The sequence below is a fragment of the Lissotriton vulgaris genome, chromosome 3_1, assembly GCF_964263255.1.
Source record: "Lissotriton vulgaris chromosome 3_1, aLisVul1.2, whole genome shotgun sequence".
NCBI lineage: Eukaryota > Metazoa > Chordata > Amphibia > Caudata > Salamandridae > Lissotriton > Lissotriton vulgaris.
In genome coordinates this window covers 83,458,632-83,486,440 of record NC_141689.1, presented here as the reverse complement: position 1 = coordinate 83,486,440, position 27,809 = coordinate 83,458,632, and the positions used below count along the sequence as shown (strand labels likewise).

At 49.7% G+C, this 27,809-nt stretch overlaps 1 protein-coding gene across 1 annotated transcript in view; it reads left to right on the top strand.

The window, feature by feature from the left end:
* Positions 1-27,809, top strand: part of LOC147725993 (uncharacterized) — a 273,904-nt gene that overhangs the window by 31,752 nt on the left and 214,343 nt on the right. The window contains exon 2 of the mRNA XM_086960111.1: positions 2,892-2,926. Within this exon, the coding sequence (XP_086816237.1) occupies positions 2,892-2,926 (35 nt within the window). The remainder of the gene's footprint in view (positions 1-2,891; positions 2,927-27,809) is intronic.

Genomic DNA, 27,809 nt, shown 5'->3' with positions numbered 1-27,809 from the left:
CGCACCTACAGTTCCCAGCTTTGCTTTTGAGGTGAGTAGAGGTCAGAGGTGCCAGGGAAGCCGGGTCTCGTCGAGCTGGGTCGTCTGATTCGTGAAGAAGGACTTGCAGCAGACCGCAGTGTTCTTAGGATGGTGCCCGCTTGATGCAGGGTGACTACTCCTTAGCCACAAGGGAGAATCTTGAAGAAGAAACTTGATGTCCTTTCGAAGAAAGTCATGTCTTGATTCCAAAGATGATCTAATTTGAACAGGGGGCCCGCTCCTATCTTTATACTAAAAAAGGGGGCTGACCCGGTGACTAGGTCCTGCCTATGGGTGGGACTAGGAGGGGGGTGGTTACACCCTTCTCCCATGCCGGACTTCCCCAGGCCAGGGGCTGGTGTGCCCCTGGAACTGGTTCAGACTGGCCTATGCGTAGTGAGCACCGGGGTGCCACTCAGCAGTCACCTTCCTGTAAAGCCCTGCCTACCCAGGATACACAAAACCATGTCTGGGACGGTGCTAGCACCGCCCCTGACAGGAAACCCTTTGTCCAGGCTCCCCTCGCTGGAAGGACTCCCATCTGTAGGGGGTCAGACTCGTGTCTGTGGTGGCAGCATCCATTTTGTGGAGCTGAGGCTTCGTTTAACTTTAACCGGAGTTCACAGTTACATACATGTCGTGTCCCTCTAGAAGGGTGGAATGCTAACCCCGTCGCCAGAATTGGCGAGGGGTTAGTATTCCAATTCGTATGACACCTTACTCGACATGTTTTGATAAAGCAATACCAAAGATAGCATTTAACCGCGAGGATTATAATGCACTTGAGAGTATATGGTATGCGATATCATGGAACAGCTATTAGGACTTGGTTCCGCAAGCTGCAGACAGGCTCAGCTCACGCCAGAGCACCAGCTCACACGATTCCAAGCACTCTGCCTTCAGGATTGTCAAGGCCTGCCATAGGAGTGACTGATAGGAATCTGTGTGTCCATTTTAGGGTTAGATATAGGTATACTATATCTACAGCAAAGGGTGATTACACGACTTTGCCCCAGCTGTCATGCAGCCAGTTGTGTCAAATTTAATAGGCCAGCCAGGGGTGGCATAATACATGCTTCAGCCCCTGGCAGCCCTGGGTACACCCATGCCCGGAGTTACAGGGTCTGATAGGGTGGCCCAGTACCAATTGGAAATGCACCTAGGGTACATGGAATCCATTTTACAGAGAGAGCAGTAGGCCTGGGGTCCTGATTGGCAGGGCCCCAGGTCGACTATGTCAAAAACCAGCTAAAACACAGGGCAAAAAGTTGGGGGCAACCATAGTCAGGAGGTACCTTCCTACAATATGTATATGTGTGTATATGTATATGTATGTGTGTGTATATGTATATATTTATATGTATGTGTATATGTATATATTTATATGTATGTATGTGTATATGTATATATTTATATGTATGTGTGTGTATATGTATATATTTATATGTATGTGTGTGTATATGTATATATTTATATGTATGTGTGTGTATATGTATATATTTATATGTATGTGTGTGTATATGTATATATTTATGTGTGTGTATATGTGTATGTGTGTGTATATGTATATATTTATGTGTGTGTGTGTGTATATATATATATATGTGGGGCAAATATAATAGTGTTTCCGGGGTCCCGCGCATGGGCGGGAATATTCTAATACTTATGACTTTGAGGATACCCCTGGAAGAGAACTGGGATTACAGGTAAGTAACTAATCCTTCTTACATAAGTGCACCCCCCCTTCTGCATTTTGCGCATGGCTGCTAACCAGTCCAGCATCTCTGTACCCTGGGTCGCCAGTGTAGTTCAGACTGAACTGCTGGTTTAACTTTGATCCTTTTCCCTCTACCACCTCCGATCCAAAGAGGTCCCATGGAGAAATATTTTAATTATATGTATGCAGTGAATGTTCTTTCTCCCATAGAAAAGCATTACACGTAAAAACACACTGTTGGTTAACTTTGCTAAAAAAATATGAAAAACTACTTACCTCTTCTGATGGACACATCTGCCAGTGGATTCCCCACCTTGTGAATATATCCCCTGCGCAGCAGCCAATTGGAATCTTTTGTAGTTCTCCGCACCGGCGAGGTCATGGACGACGTCATATGGCTTAAAACCAGACTTCCTCGCAGACATTGTCGAGAGAAAAAAAAGAAACCGAAGAAAACCGCAAGAAATACAAAGTTACTACGGAGAGTCCCAAAGAAACCGTTGGCGTCGATGGAGCTGATAAAAGGGAACTGACGCAGTCACGCCGACGAGGCCCTATTATGGATCCAGTGACGTCAGCTGGGTAGTGAGCAGAGTCGTACCCTTTGTGACGTCCTCCATGAGCTCGCCGGCGTGGAGAGCTACAAAAGTTTCCGATTGGCTGCTGCACAGGGGATATTCACAAGGTGAGTAATCCACAGGCAGATACTGTATCCACCAGAAAAAGCATTACCAAAGGTAAGTAACTTGTTCTTTACGATGTTCTTAGTTTCAAAATGTATATAGAACTGGCTGTTAACTTTTTTAAACAGGTGTGGATTTCCTTTGGGAGTGCGTGCATCATTGATCGACTGTGTGACAAATGTCCAACACTCCTCTCTGATAAACCTAAGGCTGCTTGACCACACTAAACCTTGATAGAGAACCTTGGGACTGCTAGGGCAAGCACCTGTCCACTCATAAGGCATACCTGGAGTCCACACGCATACCTATTTTTTTGTATACTTTTAAAGAACAGTTTCCTACAATACACATTTCATATTCCTTCACAAATTGTTTATTTTCAAGTTTCGAAAATGTAAAAAGTTCAAGAATGTTTGTTTGTGTCTTATGGAAAAAAAAACTAGTTTAAAGATCATGTTCTTTTATTATAGGGTGAAACAGTGATTGCTGAGGAATCGGACGCAGGGTATGTCTTATTATTTTATTTTTTTCATAGTCCATTTAGCCATACACCTCCTTTTATATAAGGCAAAAGTGGTAATGCCGGTTTTTGCATTCCATTTTCTCATGTTATACGTGTATGTTGTATGTATAAAGGAGTTTCAGTAATTATTTATATTTTTATTTGTAAGTTTCCACTTGATGCATCTGCAGGTCGTTTTCTTCAAAAGGTTTCCTGGGCATCTATAGTTTGTTTATGTGCTTGCATGCTTATCTAGTAGTTTTGGTAACATTTTCACAAATATCTGCCATTTTGGAATACTTAACTGCTTCCTTTGTGTACCTTTAATATGATTTGATGAGAAAAAAGTCAGTCTTTGTAAGCTGCCATGTTCAAGAATAATATTTGACTACTCTCCAGTACCACACACCTAGATGAACTGTGGCAGTATGAGTGTACGTAATAGACCAAAAAATCTAGGACCTATTTTACAGCGTGTATCTTTTCAGGGTTCCATCTCCCTCATGGTCCTCTCCGGTCTGGCCAAAACCCAGTCCTCACTGGACTATGAGCCCAGTGTTGCGGTAACAGCCAAATCCTCCAGCCTGTAGCTTGCCTTCTAGCCAGCCATGTGCACTCTGACTCTTACAGTTAAGAAGGCATGGGTGCAACTTCACAGGCTCAGGTCCTGGTGCTGCTTGACCGAGAGGAGTGGTGATCTGGAATATCATTTTCACTTAGCAGGCTTCTTCAGCTGTTGTGCTGCAAACAGTTAGTCGACTGACCCTTGGAGTCTCATTGCTTTGGCTGGGCTCTGTAGAAGACTTCTCCTTTGACACAGCAGGATCAGTATCTCCTTTGTTAGCCAGCAGGTGCAGTCCACGTTGGTTAAGCCTCTTTTCACCGGGAATTCGTTTCAAACAGGCAGTTCTTTGGTCCTCCGTCCTGTTTAGCTAAGATCTGAGCTTGGGGTGCCAAACTTATGCTCTGGGGTGGACGCCCTTGACCTAAGTCTTCCCTCCCACCTGATGACCCCTTCATGCGAAATGTGGCATCTGGGCATCTTAAGATCCACCGTTCTGCCCACTTTCAACATGGTGTGAGAAAGAGCCATCTTTCTTGCATGGTATGTGTGAGAAGGTGGCCTGATATGCAGTGCTCACTATTCTAGTGAACACTATGCATCAGTCCAGCAACCCTTATTGATGATTGGTTGTAAGTCAACCTTATAGACCAGCTATCCTAGTAGCGTGGATACGAGCAGTCTAAGGCTAAAGACTCGAGAGGGCGTGTTAAGCCAGCTGTTATACCACATATACCCCTTGAACACCAAGCGAAAGGACACCACACAAGTGTTATGAAAATAAACAGTTATTTATTAAGAATCACAACAGCCCTGTACTCTTTATGAGGACAGGGTACTAAGCACAAACCAAAACTCTTACAAAAATACTTAAGTTAGCACAGTATATACAAATGCCCGAGGGGCACGGAAAACCATATACTTGGAAAGTGGAATGCGAAATTACTAGCAGGTAAGTACAGTACTAAAAGCCTTTGGAATCGCTAGGACTTGACTATAGAATCGTTAGATTACTTCTAGGAGACCCAGGGGACTCGGGTGCAGTGTGTGCACTCTCACGCGAGATGCGGGACAAAGTCTATGGTAGCTAGGAATTGCAAAGTTAGTGTTCTCGGGCGAACCCGACCTGGTAGGGAGAAAACGAAAGTAGATTCTGACCCTTGGATAGTGAGGCTATGCTGGGGCACCGAAATGCCGAAGTTACCTAGCCCAGGGGCTGCAGCTGCATAGGACTCAAAAGACGTCGGGAATCCTCGTTGACGGACCAGGAGCCTGGAAGAAAGAAGTTGCTGGCAGGCGACCAGTGAAGAAAGTTCGGTGGATCCAAGCCTGGATCGATGGAAGATGACACCTGAAAGCAGAGGGGACCAAGTTCGAGACTACTAGCCAGTAGTCAGTGGGCACCAGGAGGGCACCGGATGGTAGCCACCTCGACAAGGCGAGTGGGTGACGCTGTGCTCGAAGATCTCACGGACCAGGAGGCGTTGTCGGCGACCAGGATGGAGGAGCGAGCTGTCCCACGAAGATAGAAGCTGTCGGCGTCGCTGGACCCAGGATTGGGCAACAAAGCCCTGGCAAATTCAAGCCCACGCGGTGGACCTAAAATGGCGTCTGGAGTGGACCAGGAGGGTCCGGGGTGCCTCTCTTAAAGACGGAAGCAAGGGCCAGTCTGGAGCAACCAGACCAGCAGCAGTGATTGTAGGAAGGTACCTCCTGACTATGGTTGCCCCCAACTTTTTTCCCTGTGTTTTAGCTGGTTGGACATAGTCGACCTGGGACCCTGCCAATCAGGACCCCAGGCCTTCTGCTCTCTCTTTAAAATGGATTCCATGTACCCTAGGTACATTTCCAATTGGTACTGGGCCACCTTATCAGACCCTGTAACTCAGGGCATAGGTGTACCCAGGGCTGCCAGGGGCTGCAGCATGTATTATGCCACCCCTGGCTGGCCTCTTAAATTTGACACAACTGGCTGCATGACAGCTGGGGCAAAGTCGTGTAACCACGCTTTGCTGTAGGTGTAGTATACCTATACCTAACCCTAAAATGGACACACAGATTCCTATCAGTCACTCCTATGGCAGGCCTTGACAATCCTGAAGGCGGAGTGCTTGGAATAGTGTGAGATGGTGCTCTGGCATGAGCTGAGCCTGTCTGCAGCTTGCGGAACCAAGTCCTAATAGCTGTTCCATGATATCGCATACCATATACTCTTAAGTGCATTATAATCCTCGCGGTTAAATGCTAACTTTGGTATTGCTTTATCAAAACATGTCGAGTAAGGTGTCATACGAATTGGAATACTAACCCCTCGCCAATTGTGGCGACGGGGTTAGCATTCCACCCTTCTAGAGGGACAAGACATGTATGTAACTGTGAACCCCGGTTAAAGTTAACTAAAGCCTCAGCTCCACAAAATGGATGCTGCCACCACAGACACGAGTCTGACCCCCTGCAGCTGGGAGTCCTCCCAGTGAGGGGAGCCTGGACAAAGGGTTTCCTGTCAGGGGCGGTGCTAGCACCGTCCCAGACATGGTTTTGTGTATCCTGGGTAGGCAGGGCTTTTCAGGAAGGTGACTGCTGAGTGGCACCCCGGTGCTCACTACGCATAGGCCGGTCTGAACCAGTTCCAGGGGCACACCAGCCCCTGGCCTGGGGAAGTCCGGCATGGCTGAGGGGTGTAACCACCCCCCACCTAGTCCCACCCATAGGCAGGACCTAGTCACCGGGTCAGCCCCCTTTTTTACTATAAAGATGGGAGCGGGCCCCCTGTTCAAATTAGATCATCTTTGGAATCAAGACACGACTTTCTGCGAAAGGACTTCACGATTTCTTCATCAAGATTCTCCCTTGTGACTAAGGAGTAGTCACCCTGCATCAAGCGGGCACCATCCTAAAGAACACTGCGGTCTGCTACAAGTCCTTCATCACGAATCCGACGACCCAGCTCGACGAGACCCGGCTTCCCTGGCACCTCTGACCTCTACTCACCTCTACAGCAAAGCTGAGAACCGTGAGTGCGACGAGACCTCGAGGGACCGACGATCGCCAAGACTGCACGACATCTTTACTGCAAGCCCACCGTGTCCTCCACGGGTGAGTGCTTTGGGGTCCGAGAAGCCCCGACCCTGCACAGCTCCAGCACCCAAGATGAGCCTCCCTGCATCTCCACGATCTGCGTGGGGCCCTTCTGCCGTTTGCTGTGCACCGCGTTGTTTGGCTACTAGCCGGCTGGCTTGTGGCCTTCTGAACGACGCCCGACGACATCACTGCTGCTGGTCTGGTTGCTCCAGACTGGCCCTTGCTTCCTTCTTGAAGAGAGGCACCCCGGACCCTCCTGGTCCACTCCAGACGCCATTTTAGGTCCACCGCGTGGGCTTGAATTTGCCAAGGCTTTGTTGCCCAATCCTGGGTCCAGCGACGCCGACAGCTTCTATCTTCGTGGGACAGCTCGACCCTCCTTCCTGGTCGCCAACAACGCCTCCTGGTCCGTGAGATCTCCGAGCCCAGCGTCACCCACACGCCTTGTCGAGGTGGCTACCATCCGGTGTCTCCTGGTGCCCACTGACTACTGGCTAGTAGTCTCGAACTTGGTCCCCTCTGCTTTCAGGTGTCATCTTCCATCGATCCAGGCTTGGATCCACCGAACTTTTTTCACTGGTCGCCTGCCAGCAACTTCTTTCTTCCAGGCTCCTGGTCCGTCAACGAGGATTCCCGACGTCCTTTGAGTCCTATGCAGCTGCAGCCCCTGGGCTAGGTAACTTCGGCATTTCGGTGCCCCAGCATAGCCTCAGTATCCAAGGGTCAGAATCTACTTTCGTTTTCTCCCTACCAGGTCGGGTTCGCCCGAGAACACTAACTTTGCAAATTCTAGCTACCATAGACTTTGTCCCGCATCTCGCGTGAGAGTGCACACACTGCACCCGAGTCCCCTGGGTCTCCTAGAAGTAATCTAACGATTCTATAGTCCAGTCCTAGCGATTCCAAAGCCTATTAGTACTGTACTTACCTGCTAGTAATTTCGCATTCCACTTTTCAAGTATATGGTTTTCCGTGCCCCTCGGGCATTTGTATATACTGTGCTAACTTAAGTATTTTTGTATGAGTTTTGGTTTGTGCTTAGTACCCTGTCCTCATAAAGAGTACAGGGCTGTTGTGATCTTTAATAAATTACTGTTTATTTTCATAACACTTGTGTGGTGTCCTTTCACTTGGTGTTCAAGGGGTATATGTGGTATAACAGCTGGCTTAACACGCCCTCTCGAGTCTTTAGCCTTAGACTGCTCGTATCCACGCTACTAGGATAGCTGGTCTATAAGGTTGACTTACAACCAATCATCAATAAGGGTTGCTGGACTGATACATAGTGTTCACTAGAATAGTGACCACTGCATATCAGGCCACCTTCTCACAGTGATGTCGTCGGGCGTCGTTCAGAAGGCCACAAGCCAGCCGGCTAGTAGCCAAACAACGCGGTGCACGCAAACAGCAGAAGGGCCCCACGCAGATCGTGGAGATGAAGGGAGGCTGATCTTGGGTGCTGGAGTTGCGCAGGGTTGGGGCTTCTCGGACCCCAAAGCACTCACCAGTGGAAGACTCGGTGGGCTTGTTACAAAGAAGTCGTGCAGTCTTGGCGATCGTCGGTCCCTCGGTCTCGTCGCACTCACGGTTCTCAGCTTTGCTGTAGAGGTGAGTAGAGGTCAGAGGTGCCAGGGAAGCCGGGTCTCGTCGAGCTGGGTCGTCGGATTCGCGAAGAAGGACTTGCAGCAGACCGCAGTGTTCTTAGGATGGTGCCCGCTTGATGCAGGGTGACTACTCCTTAGCCACAAGGGAGAATCTTGAGGAAGAAATCTTGAAGTCCTTTCGAAGAAAGTCGTGTCTTGATTCCAAAGATGATCTAATTTGAACAGGGGGCCCGCTCCCATCTTTATACTAAAAAAGGGGGCTGACCCGGTGACTAGGTCCTGCCTATGGGTGGGACCAGGAGGGGGGTGGTTACACCCCTCTCCCCTGCCGGACTTCCCCAGGCCAGGGGCTGGTGTGCCCCTGGAACTGGTTCTGACTGGCCTATGCGTAGTGAGCACCGGGGTGCCACTCAGCAGTCACCTTCCTGAAAAGCCCTGCCTACCCAGGATACACAAAACCATGTCTGGGGCGGTGCTAGCACCGCCCCGGACAGGAAACCCTTTGTCCAGGCCTCCCTCGCTGGAAGGACTCCCAGCAGCAGGAGGTCAGACTCGTGTCTGTGGTGGCAGCATCCATTTTGTGGAGCTGAGGCTTCAGTTAACTTTAACCGGGGTTCACAGTTACATACATGTCGTGTCCCTCTAGAGGGGTGGAATGCTAACCCCGTCGCCAGAATTGGCGAGGGGTTAGTATTCCAATTCGTATGACACCTTACTCGACATGTTTTGATAAAGCAATACCAAAGTTAGCATTTAACCGCGAGGATTATAATGCACTTAAGAGTATATGGTATGCGATATCATGGAACAGCTATTAGGACTTGGTTCCGCAAGCTGCAGACAGGCTCAGCTCATGCCAGAGCACCATCTCACACGATTCCAAGCACTCTGCCTTCAGGATTGTCAAGGCCTGCCATAGGAGTGACTGATAGGAATCTGTGTGTCCATTTTAGGGTTAGATATAGGTATACTATATCTACAGCAAAGGGTGATTACACGACTTTGCCCCAGCTGTCATGCAGCCAGTTGTGTCAAATTTAGGAGGCCAGCCAGGGGTGGCATAATACATGCTTCAGCCCCTGGCAGCCCTGGGTACACCCCTGCCCTGAGTTACAGGGTCTGATAGGGTGGCCCAGTACCAATTGGAAATGCACCTAGGGTACATGGAGTCCATTTTAAAGAGAGAGCAGTAGGCCTGGGGTCCTGATTGGCAGGATCCCAGGTCGACTATGTCAAAAACCAGATAAAACACAGGGCAAAAAGTTGGGGGCAACCATAGTCAGGAGGTACCTTCCTACAGTTTGTGTGAGAAGTTGGCCTGATACAAAGTGCTCACTAGAATAGTGAACATTATATATCAGTCCAAACAACCCTTATGGTGATTGGTTGTAAGTCAACCTTATAGACCAGCTATCCTAGTAGCATGGATACGAGCAGTCTTCGGGCTAAACTCTAGAGGGCGTGTTAAGCCAGCTGTTATACCATCACATATACCCCTTGAACACCAAGTGAAAGGACACCACACAAGTGTTATGAAAATAAACAGTGTATTTATTTAGATCACAACAGCCCTGTACTCTTTGAGGACAGGGTACTAAGCACACAACAAAACTCTTACGAAAATACTTTAAGTTGCACAATTTACACAAATGCCCAAGGGGCACAAAAAACCATATACTATGAAAGTGGAATGCGAAATTACTAGCAGGTAAGTACTGGACTAATAGGCTTTGGAATCGCTAGGACTATGTTACTGAACCTTCAGATTACTAGTAGGAGGCCTAGGGGACTCGGGTGCAGAGTGTGCACTCTCACGCGGGATGCGGGACAAAGTCTATGGAGGCTAGTAAAAGCAAAGTTAGTGTTCTCGGGCGAACCCGATAAGGTAGGTTGAAAACGAAAGTGGATCTGGACCCTTGGATAGTGAGGCTATGCTGGGGCACCGAAATGCCGAAGTTACCTAGCCCAGGGGCTGCGGCTGCATAGGTCTGAAAAGACGTCTGGAATCCTCGTTGACGAACCAGGAGCCTGAAGAAAGAGTTGCTGGCAGGCGACCAGTGAATGTTGTTCGAAGTGATCAAAGCCTGGATCGAAGATGGATGACACCTGAAAGCAGAGGGGACCAAGTTCTTAACCACTAGCCAGTGATCAGATGGCACCAGGAGGGCACCGGATGGTAGTCACCTCGACCAGGTGAGTGGGCGACGCTGGGCTCTGCAGTCTCACGGACCAGGAGGCGTTGTCGGCAACCAGGATGGAGGTGCGAGCTGTCCCACGATGGTTGATGCTGTCGACGTCGCTGGACCCAGGATTGGGGCAACAAGTCTTGGCAAATTCAAGCCCACGCGGTGGACCTAAAATGGCGTCTGAAGTGGACCAGGAGGGTCCGGGGTGCTCCTCTTTTGGAAGGGAGCAAGGGCCAGTCTGGAGCAACCAGACCAGCAGTGTTGTCGTCGTCGGTTTTCGTCGGGAAGGCCACAAGCCAGCGGGCTAGTAGCCAGACAACGCGGTGAGCAGCCAAAAAGCAGAAGGGCCCCATGCAGATCTCGTGGATGCTGGGGGGCTGGACTTCGGTGCTGGAGCTGCTCAGGGTCGGGGCTTCTCGGGCCCCAAAGCACTCACCAGAGGATCCCTCGGCGGTCGTGCTGGATAGAAGTGGTGCAGTTCTGATGATGGCCGGTCCCTCGAGGTCTCGTCGCACCTACGGTTCTCAGCTTAGCTGTAGAGGTAGGTAGAGGTCAGAGGTGCCAGGGAAGCCGCGTCTCGTCGAGCTGGTCAGTCGGATTCCGGAGGAACGACGTGCAGCAAACCGCAGAGTTCTTAGATGGTGCCTGCAGATGCAGGGTGACTACTCCTTAGCCACAAGGGAGAAATCTTGAGAAGTCGAGAGTTCCTTTCGTAGAAAGTAGTTTCTTGATTCAAAGATGATCTAATTTGGAAGGGTCCCCGCTCCTGCCTTTATCCTAAAGAAAGGGGTGGGTACGCGACTAGGTCCTGCCCTAGGGGTGGGACCAGGAAGGGGGGTGGTTACACCCCTCTCCCATGCCGGACTTTCCCCAGGCCAGGGGCTGGTGTGCCCCTGGAACTGGTTCTAGCCGGCAGATGCGTAGTGAGCACCGGGGTTCCACTTGCAGTTACCTTCCTGTAAAGCCCTGCCTACCCAGGATACACAAAACCCTGTCTGGGATGGTGCTAGCACCGCCCCTGACAGGAAACCCTTTGTCCAAGCTCCCCTCGCTGGAAGGACTCCCAGCTGCAGGGGGTCAGACTCGTGTCTGTGGTGGCAGCATCCATTTTGTGATGCTGAGGCTTGAGTTAACTTTAACCGGGGTTCACAGTTACATACATGTTGTGTCCCTCTATAAGGGTGGAATGCTAACCCCGTCGCCAGAATTGGCGAGGGGTTAGTATTCAAATTCGTATGACACCTTACTCGACATGTTTTGATAAAGCGATACCAGAGATAGCATTTAACCGCGAGGATTATAATGCACTTAAGAGTATATGGTATGCGTTATCATGGAACAGCTATTAGGACTTGGTTCCGCAAGCTGCAAACGGGCTCAGCTCATGCCAGAGCACCATCTCACACGATTCCAAGCACTCTGCCTTCAGGATTGTCAAGGCCTGCCATAGGAGTGACTGATAGGAATCTGTGTGTCCATTTTTAGGGTTAGATATAGGTATACTATATCTAAAGCAAAGGGTGATTACACCACCTTGCCCCAGCTGTCGCGCAGCCAGTTGTCAGATTTAGATGGCCATCCAGGGGTGGCATAATACATGCTTCAGCCCCTGGTAGGCCCTGGGTACACCTATACCCTGAGTTACAGGGTCTGATAAGGTGGCCCAGTACCAATTGGATAATGCACCTAAGGTACACATGTCAATTTAGTGAGAGAACAGCCAGGCTGTGGGTCTGATTAGCAGGCCCACAGCCAGAGAAAGTCGTAAACCAGTGAAACAAAAGCCAAAAATCTGGGTGATCATAGGATTGCAGACCCTACTCTCCTACAGACCCTATGCCAGGAGGCTCTGCGCCTCTGGCAGTGGCTGGAACATCAGGGCGTGACCCTGGTGGTTCAACACCTGGCAGGTTCCCTGAACGCCAGGGCGGACGAACTCAGCTGTCGGTGCATGATGGATCACGAATGGCGTCTGAACTCGGACGTGGCGCAAGGTCTCTTTCAGCAGTGGGGAGAGCCTTGGTTAGATCTATTCGCCACAGAAGAGAACGTGCAATGTCATCTGTTCTGCGCGTTGGAATTTCAAAGGCGGTACTCGCTCGGAGACGCTTTTCGGCGCGAGTAGAGTTGCGGTCTATTGTACGCCTTTCCGCCTATTCCACTTCTGCCCAGAGTGCTGAAGATCAGGCGCAACCGGGCCCAGGTTATCCTTGTGGCTCCGGACTGGGCACGAAGATACTGGCATCCTGAGCTACTCACCATGTCAGTCGATCCCCCGATTCTTCTGCCTCTTCGGGAGGACCTTCTGTCGCAGCAGCAGGGGACGGTCCTCCACCCGAACATGTCCAGTCTCCACCTACAAGCTTGGAGATTAAGCGGCGACAGTTGAGGCCATTTGACTTGCCTCCCGAAGTCTGTAATGTCATTCTGGCAGCCAGGCATCCCTCCACAAAGTCTGTATACGCCTGCAGTTGGAACAGATTTGTGGCATGGTGCACAGCAAAGGCTGTGATCCACTCTCTGCACCCCTTTCTGAGGTTCTCCTTCTTTCTCTTGCCCAGCAGGGCTCTGCTCTGGGCACTATCAAGGGCTACCTTTCTGCCCTTTCCGCCTTCTTAAGGCTGCCTGATCATCCTTCCTTGTTTAAGTCCCATGTTGTAAATAGGTATTTGAAGTGGGACTTGAATCTTGTACTTACCTACCTAATGTGTGCTCCCTTTAAGCCGCTCCATAACTGTCCTCTTCTTACCTTGAAGACTGCTTTCCTGGTTGCCATCACCTCTGCCAGGAGTGAGTGAGCTCCAGGCTATTTCTTCTACACCTCCTTTCCTCTTTGTCCATCCGGACAAGGTTGTGTTGCGGATGAGACCCCCTTTCCTGCCCAAGGTTGTCACGGCCTTCCACATCGGGCAGTCCATTACCTTGCCCACCTTCTTTCCGCCTCCGCATCCCTTGAAAGAGGAAGAGAGGCTCCACAGCCTGGACCCAAAACGTGCGCGCTCTTACTATCTGGATCGCACACGCCAGTTCTAGGTGGATGACCAACTCTTTGTTGGTTATGTGGGCGCTTAGAAAGGAAAGGCGGTGCACAAGCGGACCATCTCGCGGTGGATTATCTTGTGTATCCAGGCGTGTTACTCCTTGGCTAAGAAGGAACACCCTGTTGGACTAAGAGCTCATTCAACTCGGGCCACGGCGACTACCACTGCCCTGGGCCGAGGAGTGCCCTTGCTGGACATTTACCAGGCAGCTACGTGGGCCTCGCTGCACACGTTTGCAAGACACTATTGCCTGGACAGCCAAGTCCAGAGGAATGGCTTCTTTGGCCATTCCGTCCTCCAGGACTTTCTGGTGTGATTATTGGTTCGCAGACCCACCACCGGGTTTGGTATTGCTGGGGTATCTATTCTAAGGTAAGTAATCTATCACTAACGTGTCTCTTTCAGATGCACAAGTTACTACTTGTGTAACGATATATCTGTTAGAGACATTAGTTAGTGATATATTCCTTACCGACCCACCCATCCTCCCCGTTCTGCGAACCGATATCTAGGGTTACGGTCATCCCCTTTCAGGGCCCTAGTGTCATGGCACCAGTGTGGGTTCTATCATGGCTCTGCGTTTCTGGCGCGGAAAAGCTGTGTATCACAACTGACGTCAGCATGCATGGGCGGCGTCTAAGTACTCCGACGTCATTCCGGCGCTAACAACGCCGACGACTGACACGGAGCTGCAGGGGTATTGCTACGCAAAAAATTTCCGGATCCAGTCCTACGCCTGGGGATATTCTAAGGTAAGGAATCTATCACTAACTCATGTCTTTTATAGATATATCGTTACACAAGTAGTAACTTGTGCTTCACCTCCGAAGTAGTAAAAAGATTTCTGGAAGGGGCAAAAAGAATCGCACCTCCAAATAGAAGGCTAGCACCAGCACGGAATATCAACGTAGTCCTAACTCAATTAATGACCATTTGACCATTTGAGTCTATTCACAAAGCTACACTGCACATGCTCACGCTAAAAACAGCCGGCTTAGTAGCTATCAAATCGCTATGAAGAGTGAGTGAATTGCAAGCGCTAACACTTCAAGAGCCCTATCTACAAATAAAAAATGATAGCATCGAAAGGAGAACAGACCCATATTTCATGCCAAAGGTGGTGTCACAGTCCCACATCAGACCAGCCAAATACCAAGTATTTTTCAAAAACGGACCACGTACTGTAAGGGCGCTACACACACAGGACGATTGCAGTTTGTTGGGATGACCAGTTAACAAAAATACCATTGCATGGTGGATTGCACAAACCATACAGCTCTGCCACAAACAAGCAGGCCAACAGTAACAAGGAGCAGCTCATGCTCACTCAACAAAGATGAAAGGAGCAACAATTTATGGAGTTTCTAGCAAACACCTATCCAAGACATCTGCCAAGCCCCAACATGGTTTCAGTGCACACGTTCACTAAGCACTACTGTGTAGATATTCCGAGAAGCGCAAGTGGGACAGAAGGTCTTTCAACATATATTCAGTAACCAGAGCTCAACTTCCACCCAGTCACCACAATATTGACAAACCGCTGCAAAGTATCTGCACAGCATAGTAAATCCAGGAAGATTCACACTGCAAAACGTATAGTTTCTCACCTTTCTGTGTAGTTTTGCAGCTTGAAGACTTTCTGGATTCACTAGCGATCCCACGCTCCTCCGCCAGAAAGATGAGACCAGAGGAAAATGATTAAAACAGGAATCAAACTGTAAGAGTTAAAAGAAGAAAATCAGTAACGCAAGACAAGAAAAAAAGAATCCAAAGATGGCGGCCTAAGGTGGGAGCTTGCACAACGAAAAAAGACAACAATTCCAGACCCAACCACTAGATGGCGGAATAATGCACAGCATAGTGAATCCAGAAAGTCTATAAACTGCAAGACTACACCGATTGGTAAACTATACGTTACTTTACGTGTAGGTAAGTGGATTTCTGTGCAGTAACCCTCCTACTTTTGCCAGATTTCTAATGCACTTTGGCTTGATGTGCCCTGGGCCCCTGCCAATCAGGTTCCCAGGGCCTGTGTTATTTCCCAAAACTGTACCTTGGAACCCTCAATTGCCACCTCTGGCCACATTACGTCCCTTGTAAAAGGTACCAATGGGACTGTGACAAGGGAAGGCCTCTTAGGGTTGCAGCATATAGTGCCACCCTTGGAGGCCCTGTACCTTAACACACACTGCCATTGCAGGCTGCGTGTTGTAAGTGCAGATAAGTGAAGTTGACCTACCTGTGTGCCATCCCTGCAACCCTTTGCCTATGGTATAGGTAGATGGGTGCACTATACTACTGGTGAATGTACAGTTGCTTGAGCACAGTAACTCTACTGTGTCGAAGTCCATTCTTAGACCGTGTAAGTGCAGTAGACTCCTAAAGAGTATATGGTATGGGAGTTTGTTACTTCGATCTCCACAGCACCATAATGGATGTATTGAATTCTGGGAAGTTTAGTAGCAAACCTCTTAGCAAAATAAATCCACACTGATGCCAGTGTGGGCTTTATTATACCATGCACTCACTCAGAGGGCTTCTTAGAGATACCCCCTGAAAAACGACCAGCCTCTGGTGGGTTCCCTGATCAGTAAACACCAGCCTGCCACCACAAGACATTTCTGATAGATACATCTGCCGTGTGGATTCCTCACCTTGTGAATATCCCCCTTGCGCCAGCAACATTCGGAAATTCTTTTTCGTAGCCTCGCGCCGACGTGGATAGGACGTCACAGAGACACGGCTCCGCTCGCGACTCCGCTGACGTCACCGACGCCTACAATAGGCCCACGCCGGCGTGATGACATCAGTTCCCTTTTTTCCGCGTCGTCGACGCTAACGGTTATCGGGAATCTCTGTAGCCTTTTGGTACCTTGTTGCCATTTTGTTGGTTAATTCTGCTTCTCTGTATCCAGTTTCTTCGTAAAATGTCATCTAAGAAGACCGGATTCAAGCCCTGCAGGGAGTGCGGTAAAATGATGTCCATTACCGACCCCCATGAAGACTGCATCTGGTGCTTAAGTTCCGACCATGATGTGGAGGATTGTTCTTCATGTCGGAAGATGAATCCGAAGGCCCTGAGGGAGAGAGAAGCCAAACTTCTGGTTGCGAAGGTGAAAGCTGGAAAGGAGAAGTCGTCGAGGTCTCGTTCTCGAAAGGCGAGGTCGAGGTCCAGGGCGAGGTCGAGATCTGCTTCTCGAGAGAGGTCGTCTTCGAAGTCGGCGTCGGATCATGTTTCGAAGTCGAAGAAAAAGCACAAGAAGAGGAGACATGAGTCCCGACGCCGGTCTGGTAAGGAGTCGGGCTCGAGGTCGAGGTCGAGGTCACCGAAGAAGGTACGTTCGAAGGTGGTTACCCTCGAAGTCTCCGAGCATGAAGGTGAGGCCTCACCATCTGAGTCGCGTGGGCGATCTCCATCTCCGGCTCCGAAAGCTGCCCCGGTTCCGAGTCCGTCTCCGGCGCCGTCCCCGGCCCGTGATGAGGAAGAGGCCCGGGAGGATGTGGATTCCGCGCCTGTCGAAGAGCCGAATCCGATCCCTCTTCAGGACCGGCCTGATGGTTTTCAGCCGCCCTTTCCCGCTCCAGGCCAGGACCCTTCTGCGTTTCTTAACGCAATGTATGGTGTCTTCTCGAGGGCATGGTACCCCTCTGGTGCGCCTTCGGGCCCCACGGGTCCATTGGCATTCAGCCTGGGAGTTCCTCACTCCTATCCTCCGGCTCCGTTTATGCCCTACATGCCGGCTCCGGCGCCGCATTGGCATTTCCCGGCTCCGCCGAAGTCGTCGACGCCGATTCCGACTTCGCCTGCTCCTGGTCATCCTCGAGGGCATTCTTCTGTGCCGTCGGATTCGATACCGGCGCCGGCCCCGAATCCGTCGAAGCCGCTGGTGGATCCGGTTGCGAGGCGTGTTAAGGAGAGATCCAGAAGAGAAGCACAGCGCCTTCTGGAGGAGCAGAGTTATATGGGCTCTCAGTCTGACGTTGAAGAAGGTGAGCTAGAGGAGAGCTGTTTTGAGGAGTTGGCGGATTCCGGGACCCTTGATTTCTCTCCAGAGTGGGAGTTGCCCTCAGGCTCGGGTGCTCCATCTAAGGATATTCAGCCTTACCATCTTGTAATGAGAAAAGCTGCTGAGCTTCTTCAATTGACTCTGCCTACAGTGGAGTTCAAGTCAAACCTCCTCACAGAAGTCTTGCATTCTCCAAATTCGGTGGTTGAGCCTTTACTTCCATTCAATGATGCCTTGACTGACCCTATTATGGAAGTCTGGAAGAAACCCTTGTCTGCCCCTGCGGTTTCTAAGAGTGTTGCAAGGAGGTACAGGGCCGCTCCTGAGGACCCGGCTTTTCTCTCTTCACATCCTTCGCCGGAGAGCCTGGTCATTCAGGCTGCCTGTTCGAAGAAGGGTCTTAGTGCTTTTCCGCAGGTTCCTTGTGAGAAGGAGGCTAAGAAACAGGACCAGGTGGCAAAGAAGACCTTTTCATCGGCCAGTATGGCCTTAAAGTCTACTAATGCCACATGCCTAATGGGGAGGTATGTTCATGCCCTGATGGACTCCTTACGTATCCTGGCCCCTAAAATTCCTGAAGCAAGCCGAAAGGATTTTGAGGAGGTGATCAATGACACTCAGGCGGCTGCCCGCCAGGTAATTCAAAGTGGTCTGGACACTGCTGACTCTGTGGCTCGAATTATGGGCACCGCTGTTGCGACAAGGAGATCTGCCTGGTTGAAGTCATCGGACTTTTCGGCTGATGTTCAGGCAACTCTGCTTGATCTCCCCTTTGATGGCTCAGGTCTCTTTGGGAAAAAGGCGGATGCTGCTCTTGAGCGGTTCAAGGATTGCAGGGCAACAGCGAAGTCTTTGGGCCTCCAGATCAGGGGCGCTTCTTCCGGCAGGAAGTTCAGGGGCTTTGGTCGCTCCTTTCGGAATTTTCGGCAAGGCCAACAGCAGCAGCAGCAACAGCAGCAGCAGCAGCAAAATTCAATGTACAGATCGTACAGGGGAAAGCAAAGAGCGCGTCCTCGTGGACGTCAACCCTCCTCTTCCTCCACCTCTTCCAACCCCCCTGCCGCAGAAAAGCAGCCCTAGATCCGCTATTCAGGATCATGTGGGTCCGGTTGGGGGTCGGCTTACCCATTTTCTACAGGATTGGGAATCGGTTACGTCAGATCTTTGGGTTCTCAATCTTGTAGAAAATGGGTATGCCCTTCCCTTTCGGGAATTCCCCCCTGTTTACCCTCCTTGTCAAGGTTTTTGCACCCAGGAACATCTGTCTCTTCTGCAGGAGGAGGTTCTAACTCTGTTACGAAAGGGTGCGATAGAGGTGGTCCCAGAGCAGGAAAGGGGTCAGGGATGCTACTCCCGGTATTTCCTGATCCCCAAGAAGGATGGCAGGCTTCGTCCTATCCTGGACCTCAGGATCTTGAATCTCTATCTGAAGCAGGAGAAATTCAAGATGCTCACCCTTGTTCAGGTTCTTCAAGCGTTGATGGAAGGAGACTGGATGGTGTCGCTCGACTTGCAGGATGCGTATTTCCACATCCCAATCCTGAAGTCGCACAGGAAGTATCTCCGTTTCACGGTTGGGTCACAGCACTACCAGTTTGCGGTCCTTCCGTTTGGTCTTACTACTGCGCCTCGAGTCTTCACCAAGGTGATGGCGGTGGTGGCAGCGCATCTCAGGAGATCGGGGATACCTGTGTTTCCGTATCTAGACGACTGGCTGATCAAAGCGGAGTCGTCAGAGAAGGTGCTCCATCATCTGCAAGAGACAACTCAGTTGTTGTTCAGGTTGGGTTTTTCGATAAATGTACCCAAGTCTCACCTGGTGCCCTCCCAGCGCAACCTGTTCATAGGTGCCGTACTGGACACTACTGTTTGTCGTGCATTCCCTCCTCCTCAGAGGATTCGCGACATACAGGAAATGATTCCTTTGTTTTACCCTGGAGCGGTCGTTCCAGTCCTGAAGGTCCTTCGCCTGCTCGGTCTGATGGCTTCTTGCATTCTCCTGGTCAACCATGCACGCTGGCACATGAGGGCACTCCAGTGGTGTCTCCGCAGGCAGTGGTATCAGCACAATGGAGATCTCGGGGAGTCGGTGAAGATCTCCAGAGAAACTGCAGCGGATCTGTCTTGGTGGAGCGTGGAAGGCAACCTGTCGCAAGGGAAGCCTTTCCATCTACCTCCATCGGTGGCCACGGTGATTACGGATGCATCCACTCTAGGGTGGGGTGCTCACCTGGGGGATCTGGAGGTCAAGGGTCTTTGGTCTCCAGAGGAAAGGTTGCTTCACATCAACCTTCTAGAGTTGCGGGCCATACGTTTGGCGCTCAAGGCCTTCCTCCCTTCCCTTCGCGGTCAGTCGATCCAAGTCCTGACGGACAACACGACCGCGATGTGGTACATCAACAAGCAGGGAGGAGTGGGGTCGCAGTGTCTCTGCAGAGAGGCTCTGCGTCTCTGGTCCTGGGTTCAGGATCATCAGATTTGCCTGATGGCAAATCATCTGGCCGGAGTTCTGAACGTGCGTGCAGACAGTCTCAGCCGGCAGTTCTCTGCCGACCACGAGTGGAGGCTTCATCCAGAGGTGGTTCGTCACGTTTTTCGGACGTGGGGGACTCCTCGGGTGGACCTGTTTGCCACTCGCGAGAATGCTCACTGCCCGTCATTCTGCAGCCTCCAGTATCCGATGCAAGGAGCCTTGGGGGACGCGTTTCAGTTGTGTTGGGGAAGTCAACTCCTTTACGCGTTTCCTCCCATACCCTTGATTCCTCGGGTTCTGAGGAAAATTCGCCAAGACCGGGCCCAAGTTATATTGGTCGCCCCGGATTGGCCAAGAAGGGTGTGGTATACAGATCTACTCCACCTCTCCTCTCACCCGCCGCTCCGTCTCCCTCTCAGGGCAGACCTCCTCTCTCAGATGGAGGGGCAGGTTCTACACCCCCACCTCCAGACATTGCACCTTCATGCCTGGAGATTGAACGGGGCAACCTGATTTCCTATTCTCTCACACCTGATGTGGTGGATGTCATTTTGTCTGCTAGACGTGACTCCACTAAGACTGTCTATTCTTATAGATGGTCTAGGTTTGTTGTTTGGTGTGGTGAGAATGATATTGACCCGTTGAGAGCCCATTTATCAGATGTGCTCCGGTTTGCTCTCTCTTTGGCTCAACAGGGGCTGGCAGTTGCCACAGTTAAGGGCTATCTTTCGGCACTGTCAGCTTTCATTTGCTTGCCTGATCAGCCCTCTCTTTTTAAGTCACCTGTTGTCCTGAGATTTTTGAAGGGTCTTGTAAATAAGTTTCCTCCTACCCCTTTTATTGTACCTCAGTGGGACTTGAATCTTGTTCTGACTTTTTTGATGGGCTCTCCCTTTGAGCCTCTTCATAAATGTCCTATGAGGCTTTTAACCTTTAAGGCAGTTTTCCTAGTTGCAATTACCTCGGCAAGGAGGGTGAGTGAGCTTCAAGCTCTTAGTTCCAAGCCCCCGTTCCTGACCATACATGCTGATCGGATGGTTCTAAGGACCAGGGCTGCTTTTCTTCCTAAGGTGGTGACTCCTTTCCACCTTGGTCAATCCATTACCCTCCCTACCTTTTATCCTCCCCCACACCCTTCCAAGGAGGAGGAGAGGTTGCACCGTCTGGACCCCAAGAGGGCGGTGTCTTTTTATTTGGACAGAACTAGAGACTGTCGCTTGGACGATCAACTCTTCATTGGCTTTGCTGGCTGCAAGAAGGGAAGAGCGGTCCATAAAAGGACTTTATCAAGATGGATCGTTCTGTGCATAAAGATCTGCTACTCTTTGGCCGGTAAGGAGCCTCCAGAGGGTATAAGGGCTCATTCCACTAGAGCTAAGTCATCTACCTCTGCTTTGGCTAGAGGTGTTCCTGTGGAGGACATTTGTAGGGCGGCAACCTGGTCTTCCCTCCATACTTTCGCGAAGCATTACTGCTTGGATACGGAAGTCAGGAGGGACGGCCACTTTGCGCGCTCTGTCCTTCAGGATTTCCTGGTTTAGAAGAGTGGACACCCTCCTCCGGGAGTGGGGACTGCTGTGGGACTCTATTCACAAGGTGAGGAATCCACACGGCAGATGTATCTATCAGAAGAACAAGTTACTTACCTTCGGTAACGCTTTTTCTGGTAGATACTATATCTGCCTGTGGATTCCTCACTGACCCACCCGCCTCCCCGTTGTCCACTCTTCTATGCCAGAGTTATTGTACTGTAATGTATATTTGGTTTGATGTCTAGGAAATGTTTCATTTGCTTCCTGCATTTGCTTTACACTGGGTGTTTTGCCTTGACTATCGCATACTGTACATATTGTTTTGTATATATCTACTGTCATTGGTCCGTCCGTGTGCCTCGATGGCACGGAAAAAAGGCGGAACTGATGTCATCACGCCGGCGTGGGCCTATTGTAGGCGTCGGTGACGTCAGCGGAGTCGCGAGCGGAGCCGTGTCTCTGTGACGTCCTATCCACGTCGGCGCGAGGCTACGAAAAAGAATTTCCGAATGTTGCTGGCGCAAGGGGGATATTCACAAGGTGAGGAATCCACAGGCAGATATAGTATCTACCAGAAAAAGCGTTACCGAAGGTAAGTAACTTGTTCGTTTATGCCCTGGGCTCAGAAACAAGGCTTTCCTGGGCAGAGGTGGTCAATCCTCCCCCAGGTCAAGAGCTGCCTTTGGCAGGGGAGCTTCCAAGGCCTTGATGCCTTCGTAATGCGACCACCAGCTTCTCCTGCTATCGGGAGCATGTCCCATTGTCTCCCCTCCTTTTCGAGTGAAGACGGGCAGGAAAAATTAGAGAAGCCCAGAAGGTGTGCCCACCTCTGCCAACCCTACCCCTCAGTTGGGGGAGGCGGGGTTAAGCCCACTCTTCAGTGCCAGCCATGTTGTAGATGGCAGGCACTCTCCGTTCAGGTTAAAGGATTGTACCCCCTCCCCCTGGTGGGATGAGCACACAAAGGGTGTTGTCACCCTAAGGTCAGTATTACATTGGCTACTACCTTTAGGCCTGTAAAACGCCCCGAAATATAGAATTTAGGGGGCAGCCCTGAACCCAGAAGACGCACAGCAGAGACGACTGCAGAGAAGAAAGCACATGAAGACATCTTTAAAGACCCAGCAGGGGCGCGTGTCCTCAATCTAAGAATTGAGGATATTTTTCTCAAGCCAAGAATTGAGAAAAAATATAAACCGGCCCCTACAGACCCCTCTTACATCAGGTCTCAGCTACCACTAAACTCCCTAGTTCTATCTAATGCTGGGAAAAGAGCAAATTCACAAACCGGTGATGTCCCCCCCCCCCCTCCTGACAAGGAGTCAAATTGTAGAAGCCTCAGGGAAAAGTGTCCTCTCAGGCAGCAAGCAACTAAAGGATTGCCAATATCCAAGCTCTCCTAGCACGCTATGACAGAGCACACTATGACCAACTGGAGGGATTATTACAACACCTACCAGAACCCTATAAGGCAAAAGCAAACAACCTAATACTGGAAGGGAAATTAATCACAAACGCATCCATAAAATGTGCCCTTGATGTAGCTGATACAGCCGCTAGGTCTATCAACACTAGTGTATTCCTACGCCGGCATACCTGGCTCCACATTTCAGGATTTAAAAATTAAGTGCAATCTACCATACGCAATCAACCTATTAACCAGGATTTCTTATTTGGCCCTGCGGTTGATTCCATCTTAGAAAAGTTGAAAAAAGATATTGCCACCTCTAAGTCCATGGGTGCACTTAAATTTCAACAGTCTAGTAGCTCCTTTCGTCGCTCCTCCTTTAGAGGCTCAGGCAGAGACAACACATCCCAAACTTCTTCATCATTCGAGAGCACTACACAAGGCACCTTTAATAGAGGTTCCAATAGAGGAGGTTATAGAGGGAACAATAACAAGGGCAGAGGACGTGGTAATAATAACACCAGAGCCTCCAAAGCCACCAAACAGTGACTTTTTCACACTCCCTCCATACCACTTAACACCAGTCGGACTCAGAATAACACAATTCCTACCAGTCTGGAACGCTATCACTACAGACAGGTGGATGAGACAAATTATCCAGTATGGTTACTGCCTGGAACTCACTTCTACTCCACCCAACATACCAACCAAACACTGCCCTATGTCCAAAGAACACATCACCCTGTTACAACAGGAGGTGAAATCCATGCTAGAAAAGAGGGCCATAGATCAAGTCCCTTTTCAACACCAAGGGACAGGAGTATACTCACTATACTTCCTTATTCCCAAAAAGGACGGGGTCCCTCAGACCAATATTGGACCTCAGACCGCTGAACCAATACATACTCTTGGAGCACTTCCATATGATCACTCTACAACAAGTACTCCCGTTACTCCAGCAAGGCAACTTCCTAGCAACATAATACCTCAAGGACGCATATTTTCACATACTTATACATCCAGTCACAGGAAATACCTCAGGTTCACAATAGGTCAACATTATCAGTTCAAGGTTCTCCCCTTCGGGGTACCCACAGCCCCAAGAGTATTCACAAAATGTCTAGCGGTAGTAGCTGCACACCTCAGAAGGCACACATCCACGTGTTTCCATACCTGGACGATTGACTCATTAAAGCAAACTCGTACGCGCAGTGGGCAAGCCGTACGTCTCAGACACTCCAGCTGCTACACAGCCTGGGTTTTTCCATAAACTACCCAAAATCGCATCTACAGCCCTCCCACATATAGCAATATCTGGGAGCTACAAGAGATACCTCAGTAGCAAAGGCATATCCAAATTCAGTCAGGATAGCCAATATGCATACTCTCATTCAAAGATTTCAGCCACAACACTCTTTGCCAGCTCGAGTTTTCATGCAGCTCATAGGCATGATGGCCTCCTGAATATTCAATGACCTCATTCCCGACTTCAAATGCGTCCACTGCAAGAATGCCTAGCACGGCAGTGGATCCAAGCTCAGGGACAACTGAAGGACCTAGTGTTGGTAGACAGTTGCGCTTACAACTCTCTGCAGTGGTGGAACCTACAAAACCTTTCCAAGGGGCGACTGTTCCAAGAGCCGGTTCCACAACTAGTACTAACAGCGGACGCATCACTGACAGGTTGGGGGAGCCCATTTACTTCAAAACACAGTCCAAGGGCTCTGGACAATAAAACAAAAGAAACTTCATATCAACCAACTAGAGTTGCTAGCAATATTTCTGGCACTAAAGGCTTTCCAGAAATACTTGTAAAACAAGGCTGTGTTGATCCGGACAGACAACATGACAGCCATGTACTACATCCAGAAACAAGGAGGGGCACTCTCCACAGCTGTCCCACTTTGCACAGAGCATATGAAGGTGGACAATTCCAAGAAACATTTTTCTCCTAGCAGAACACTTGCCAGGGAAAGACAATCAAGTAGCGGATCTGCTAAGCAGACACAACCAACAGCTACACAAATGGGAGAATCACCCTCAAGTCCTCCAAACATTCTTCCAGAAATGGGGCACCCAGAGATAGATCAGTTTGCCACAAACGAAAACTCAAAATGCGAGTACTTTGCCGCCAGGTTCCCACATCCGTTTTCACAGGGCAATGCGATTTGGATGAACTGGTCAGGCAGATTTGCGTACGCTTTCCGACCAGCTTTACGGATTCTGCTGGTGGCACGCAAACTACGTCAGCAGTCATTCACAATGATCCTGGTTGCTCCCACATGGGCAAGATAGCCATGTTACACAACGTTCCTGGAACTTTCAGTAGTTCCCCATCAAAAGCTGCGCCTCTCGCCCCATCAGCTGAACCTAGCGATCTGGCTCCTGAGGTCTTGGAGTTCGGATATCTTAACTTGCCTCCTGATCGCATGAACATTATCAAGGAGGCAAGACGGCCAACTACTAGAGCATGCTATGCAGCTAAATGGAAAAGATTTGTAATTTATTGCAACAGTAACCTAATCAATCCATTAGATGCTTCCATCCAAAACATTATCTGTTACCTCTTGCATCTTCAAAGATGCAATCTAGCATACTCTTCTATAAGGCTACATCTTGCTGCTATAGCAGCATATCTCCAGAACAGGCAACACCTTTCCCTGCTTAGGGTACCAACAATCAAGGCTTTTATGGAGGGTCTTAAAAGGATAATCCCTCCAAACCACCCACCTTCACCAGTCTGGAACTTAAATTTGGTACTTACCAGACTTATGGGACCTCCTTTTGAACCACTCCACTCATGTGAATTGCAATTTCTAACATGGAAGGTGGCATTCTTGATTGCCATTACCTCCCTCAGGCGAGTGAGTGAGCTTCAGGCACTAACAATTCAAGAACCCTTCATGCAAATACATGCAAATAGGGTAGTACTTAGGACCAACCCTAAGTTTATGCCAAGTCATATCCACTTAACATATCAATCAATAGAACTGCCAGTTTTCTTCCAAAACCCACAGTCAGTAGCTGAAAGAGCCCTACACACACTAGATTTAGGGAGAGCTCTGCTATATTATGCTGACAGGACTAAATCATTTCGGAAAACAAAGCAACTGTTTGTTGCTTTTTCACCACAACATAAAGGTAATCCCATCTCAAAATCAGGAATAGCCAGATGGATAGTTAAATGCATTCAAATATGCATTGAAAAAGCTAAACCACTCTAACAGTTACCCCAAGAGCACACTACGCGTAAAATGAGGGCATCCATGGCTTTCCTAGGAAATATTCCCCCTGAAGACATATGTAGGGCAGCTACATGGTCTACCATACACACGTTCACTGAACACTACTGTGTAGACGTGCAATCAAAGCAGCAAGCTGCTGTAGGCCAGGCTGTCCTTAAAACTCTTTTTCAGACTGCTGCAGCTGGTACAGGTGACCACCACTAGAGGAGATACTGCTATACAGTCTATGCACAAGATATGAATTTAGCAGCCCACATGCCTCGAACGAAATATGCTACTTACCAGTATGCATATGTTCTTGGCATTTAGGGCTGCTGACATTCATATCGCTCGCCCTCCTCCCCGGTGCCTGTTGCGGCTGCAGGATTCTCTTTTGCATGGCCATCTCTTACTTTGCTATACTCCATCTCTGCCACAATGGCGAAAAACAATCTGAGGATGGAGAAGATGCCCATGCGCACTATAGTCCAGGGAAGGAGTCCCCTATCTCGTGATACTTCGAAGACTCTTCCAGGACAACAAGGTGCAATCATCCGGACCCAACACTAGGGGGCAATCTATGCACAAGATATGAATGTCAGCAGCCCTACATGCCAAGAACAGATGCATACTGGTAAGTAGCATATTCCTCTTCAAACTCCTCCGCCATCAGTGAGGCAGGTGGCTTCTCTGCTGGGTTCCATGGCCGCCTGCATTTTTCTCATACCCAACGCCTGGTTGAGGATGAGACCACTTCAGCAGGACCTGGAAGACAAATGGAGTCCGCCATCAGGTCAGTGGAACGACCGGATTCTATTCTCCCCCATTGCGAAGAAATCCATCCTCTGGTGGATGCATCCACAGAATCTCATGTGGGAGTTCCTTTTCATCAGCCTACGCCTGTGCAATCCCTAATCACAGACGCCTCTTGTGAGAAGGTGGCCTGATATGCAGTGCTCACTATTCTAGCAACCCTTATTGATGATTGGTTTTAAGTCAACCTTATAGACCAGCTATCCTAGTAGCATGGATACGAGCAGTCTAAGGCTAAAGACTCGAGAGGGCGTGTTAAGCCAGCTGTTTACCACACATATACCCCTTGAACACCCAGTGAAAGGACACCACACAAGTGTTATGAAAATAAACAGTGTATTTATTTAAATCACAACAGCCCTGTACTCTTTATGAGGACAGGGTACTAAGCACAAAACAAAACTCTTATGAAAATACTTAGGTTAGCACAGTATATACCAATGCCCGAGGGGCACGGAAAACCATATACTCTGAAAGTGGAATGCAAAATTACTAGCAGGTAAGTACAGTACTAATAGGCTTAGGAATCGCTAGGACTTGACTATAGAATCTTCAGAATACTTCTAGGAGGCCTAGGGGACTCGGGTGCAGAGTGTGCACTCTCACGCGTGATGCGGGACAAAGTCTATGGTAGCTAGTAATGACAAAGTTAGTGTTCTCGGGCGAACCCGACCTGGTAGGAGGAAAACGAAAGTGGATCCTGACCCTTGGATAGTGAGGCTATGCTGGGGCACCGAAATGCCGAAGTTACCTAGCCCAGGGGCTGCAGCTGCATAGGTCTCAAAAGACGTCGGGAATCCTCGTAGACGGACCAGGAGCCTGGAAGAAAGAAGTTGCTGGCAGGCGACCAGTGAAGAAAGTTCGATGGATCCAAGCCTGGATCGAAGGAAGATGACACCTGAAAGCAGAGGGGACCAAGTTCGAGACTACTAGCCAGTAGTCAGTGGGCACCAGG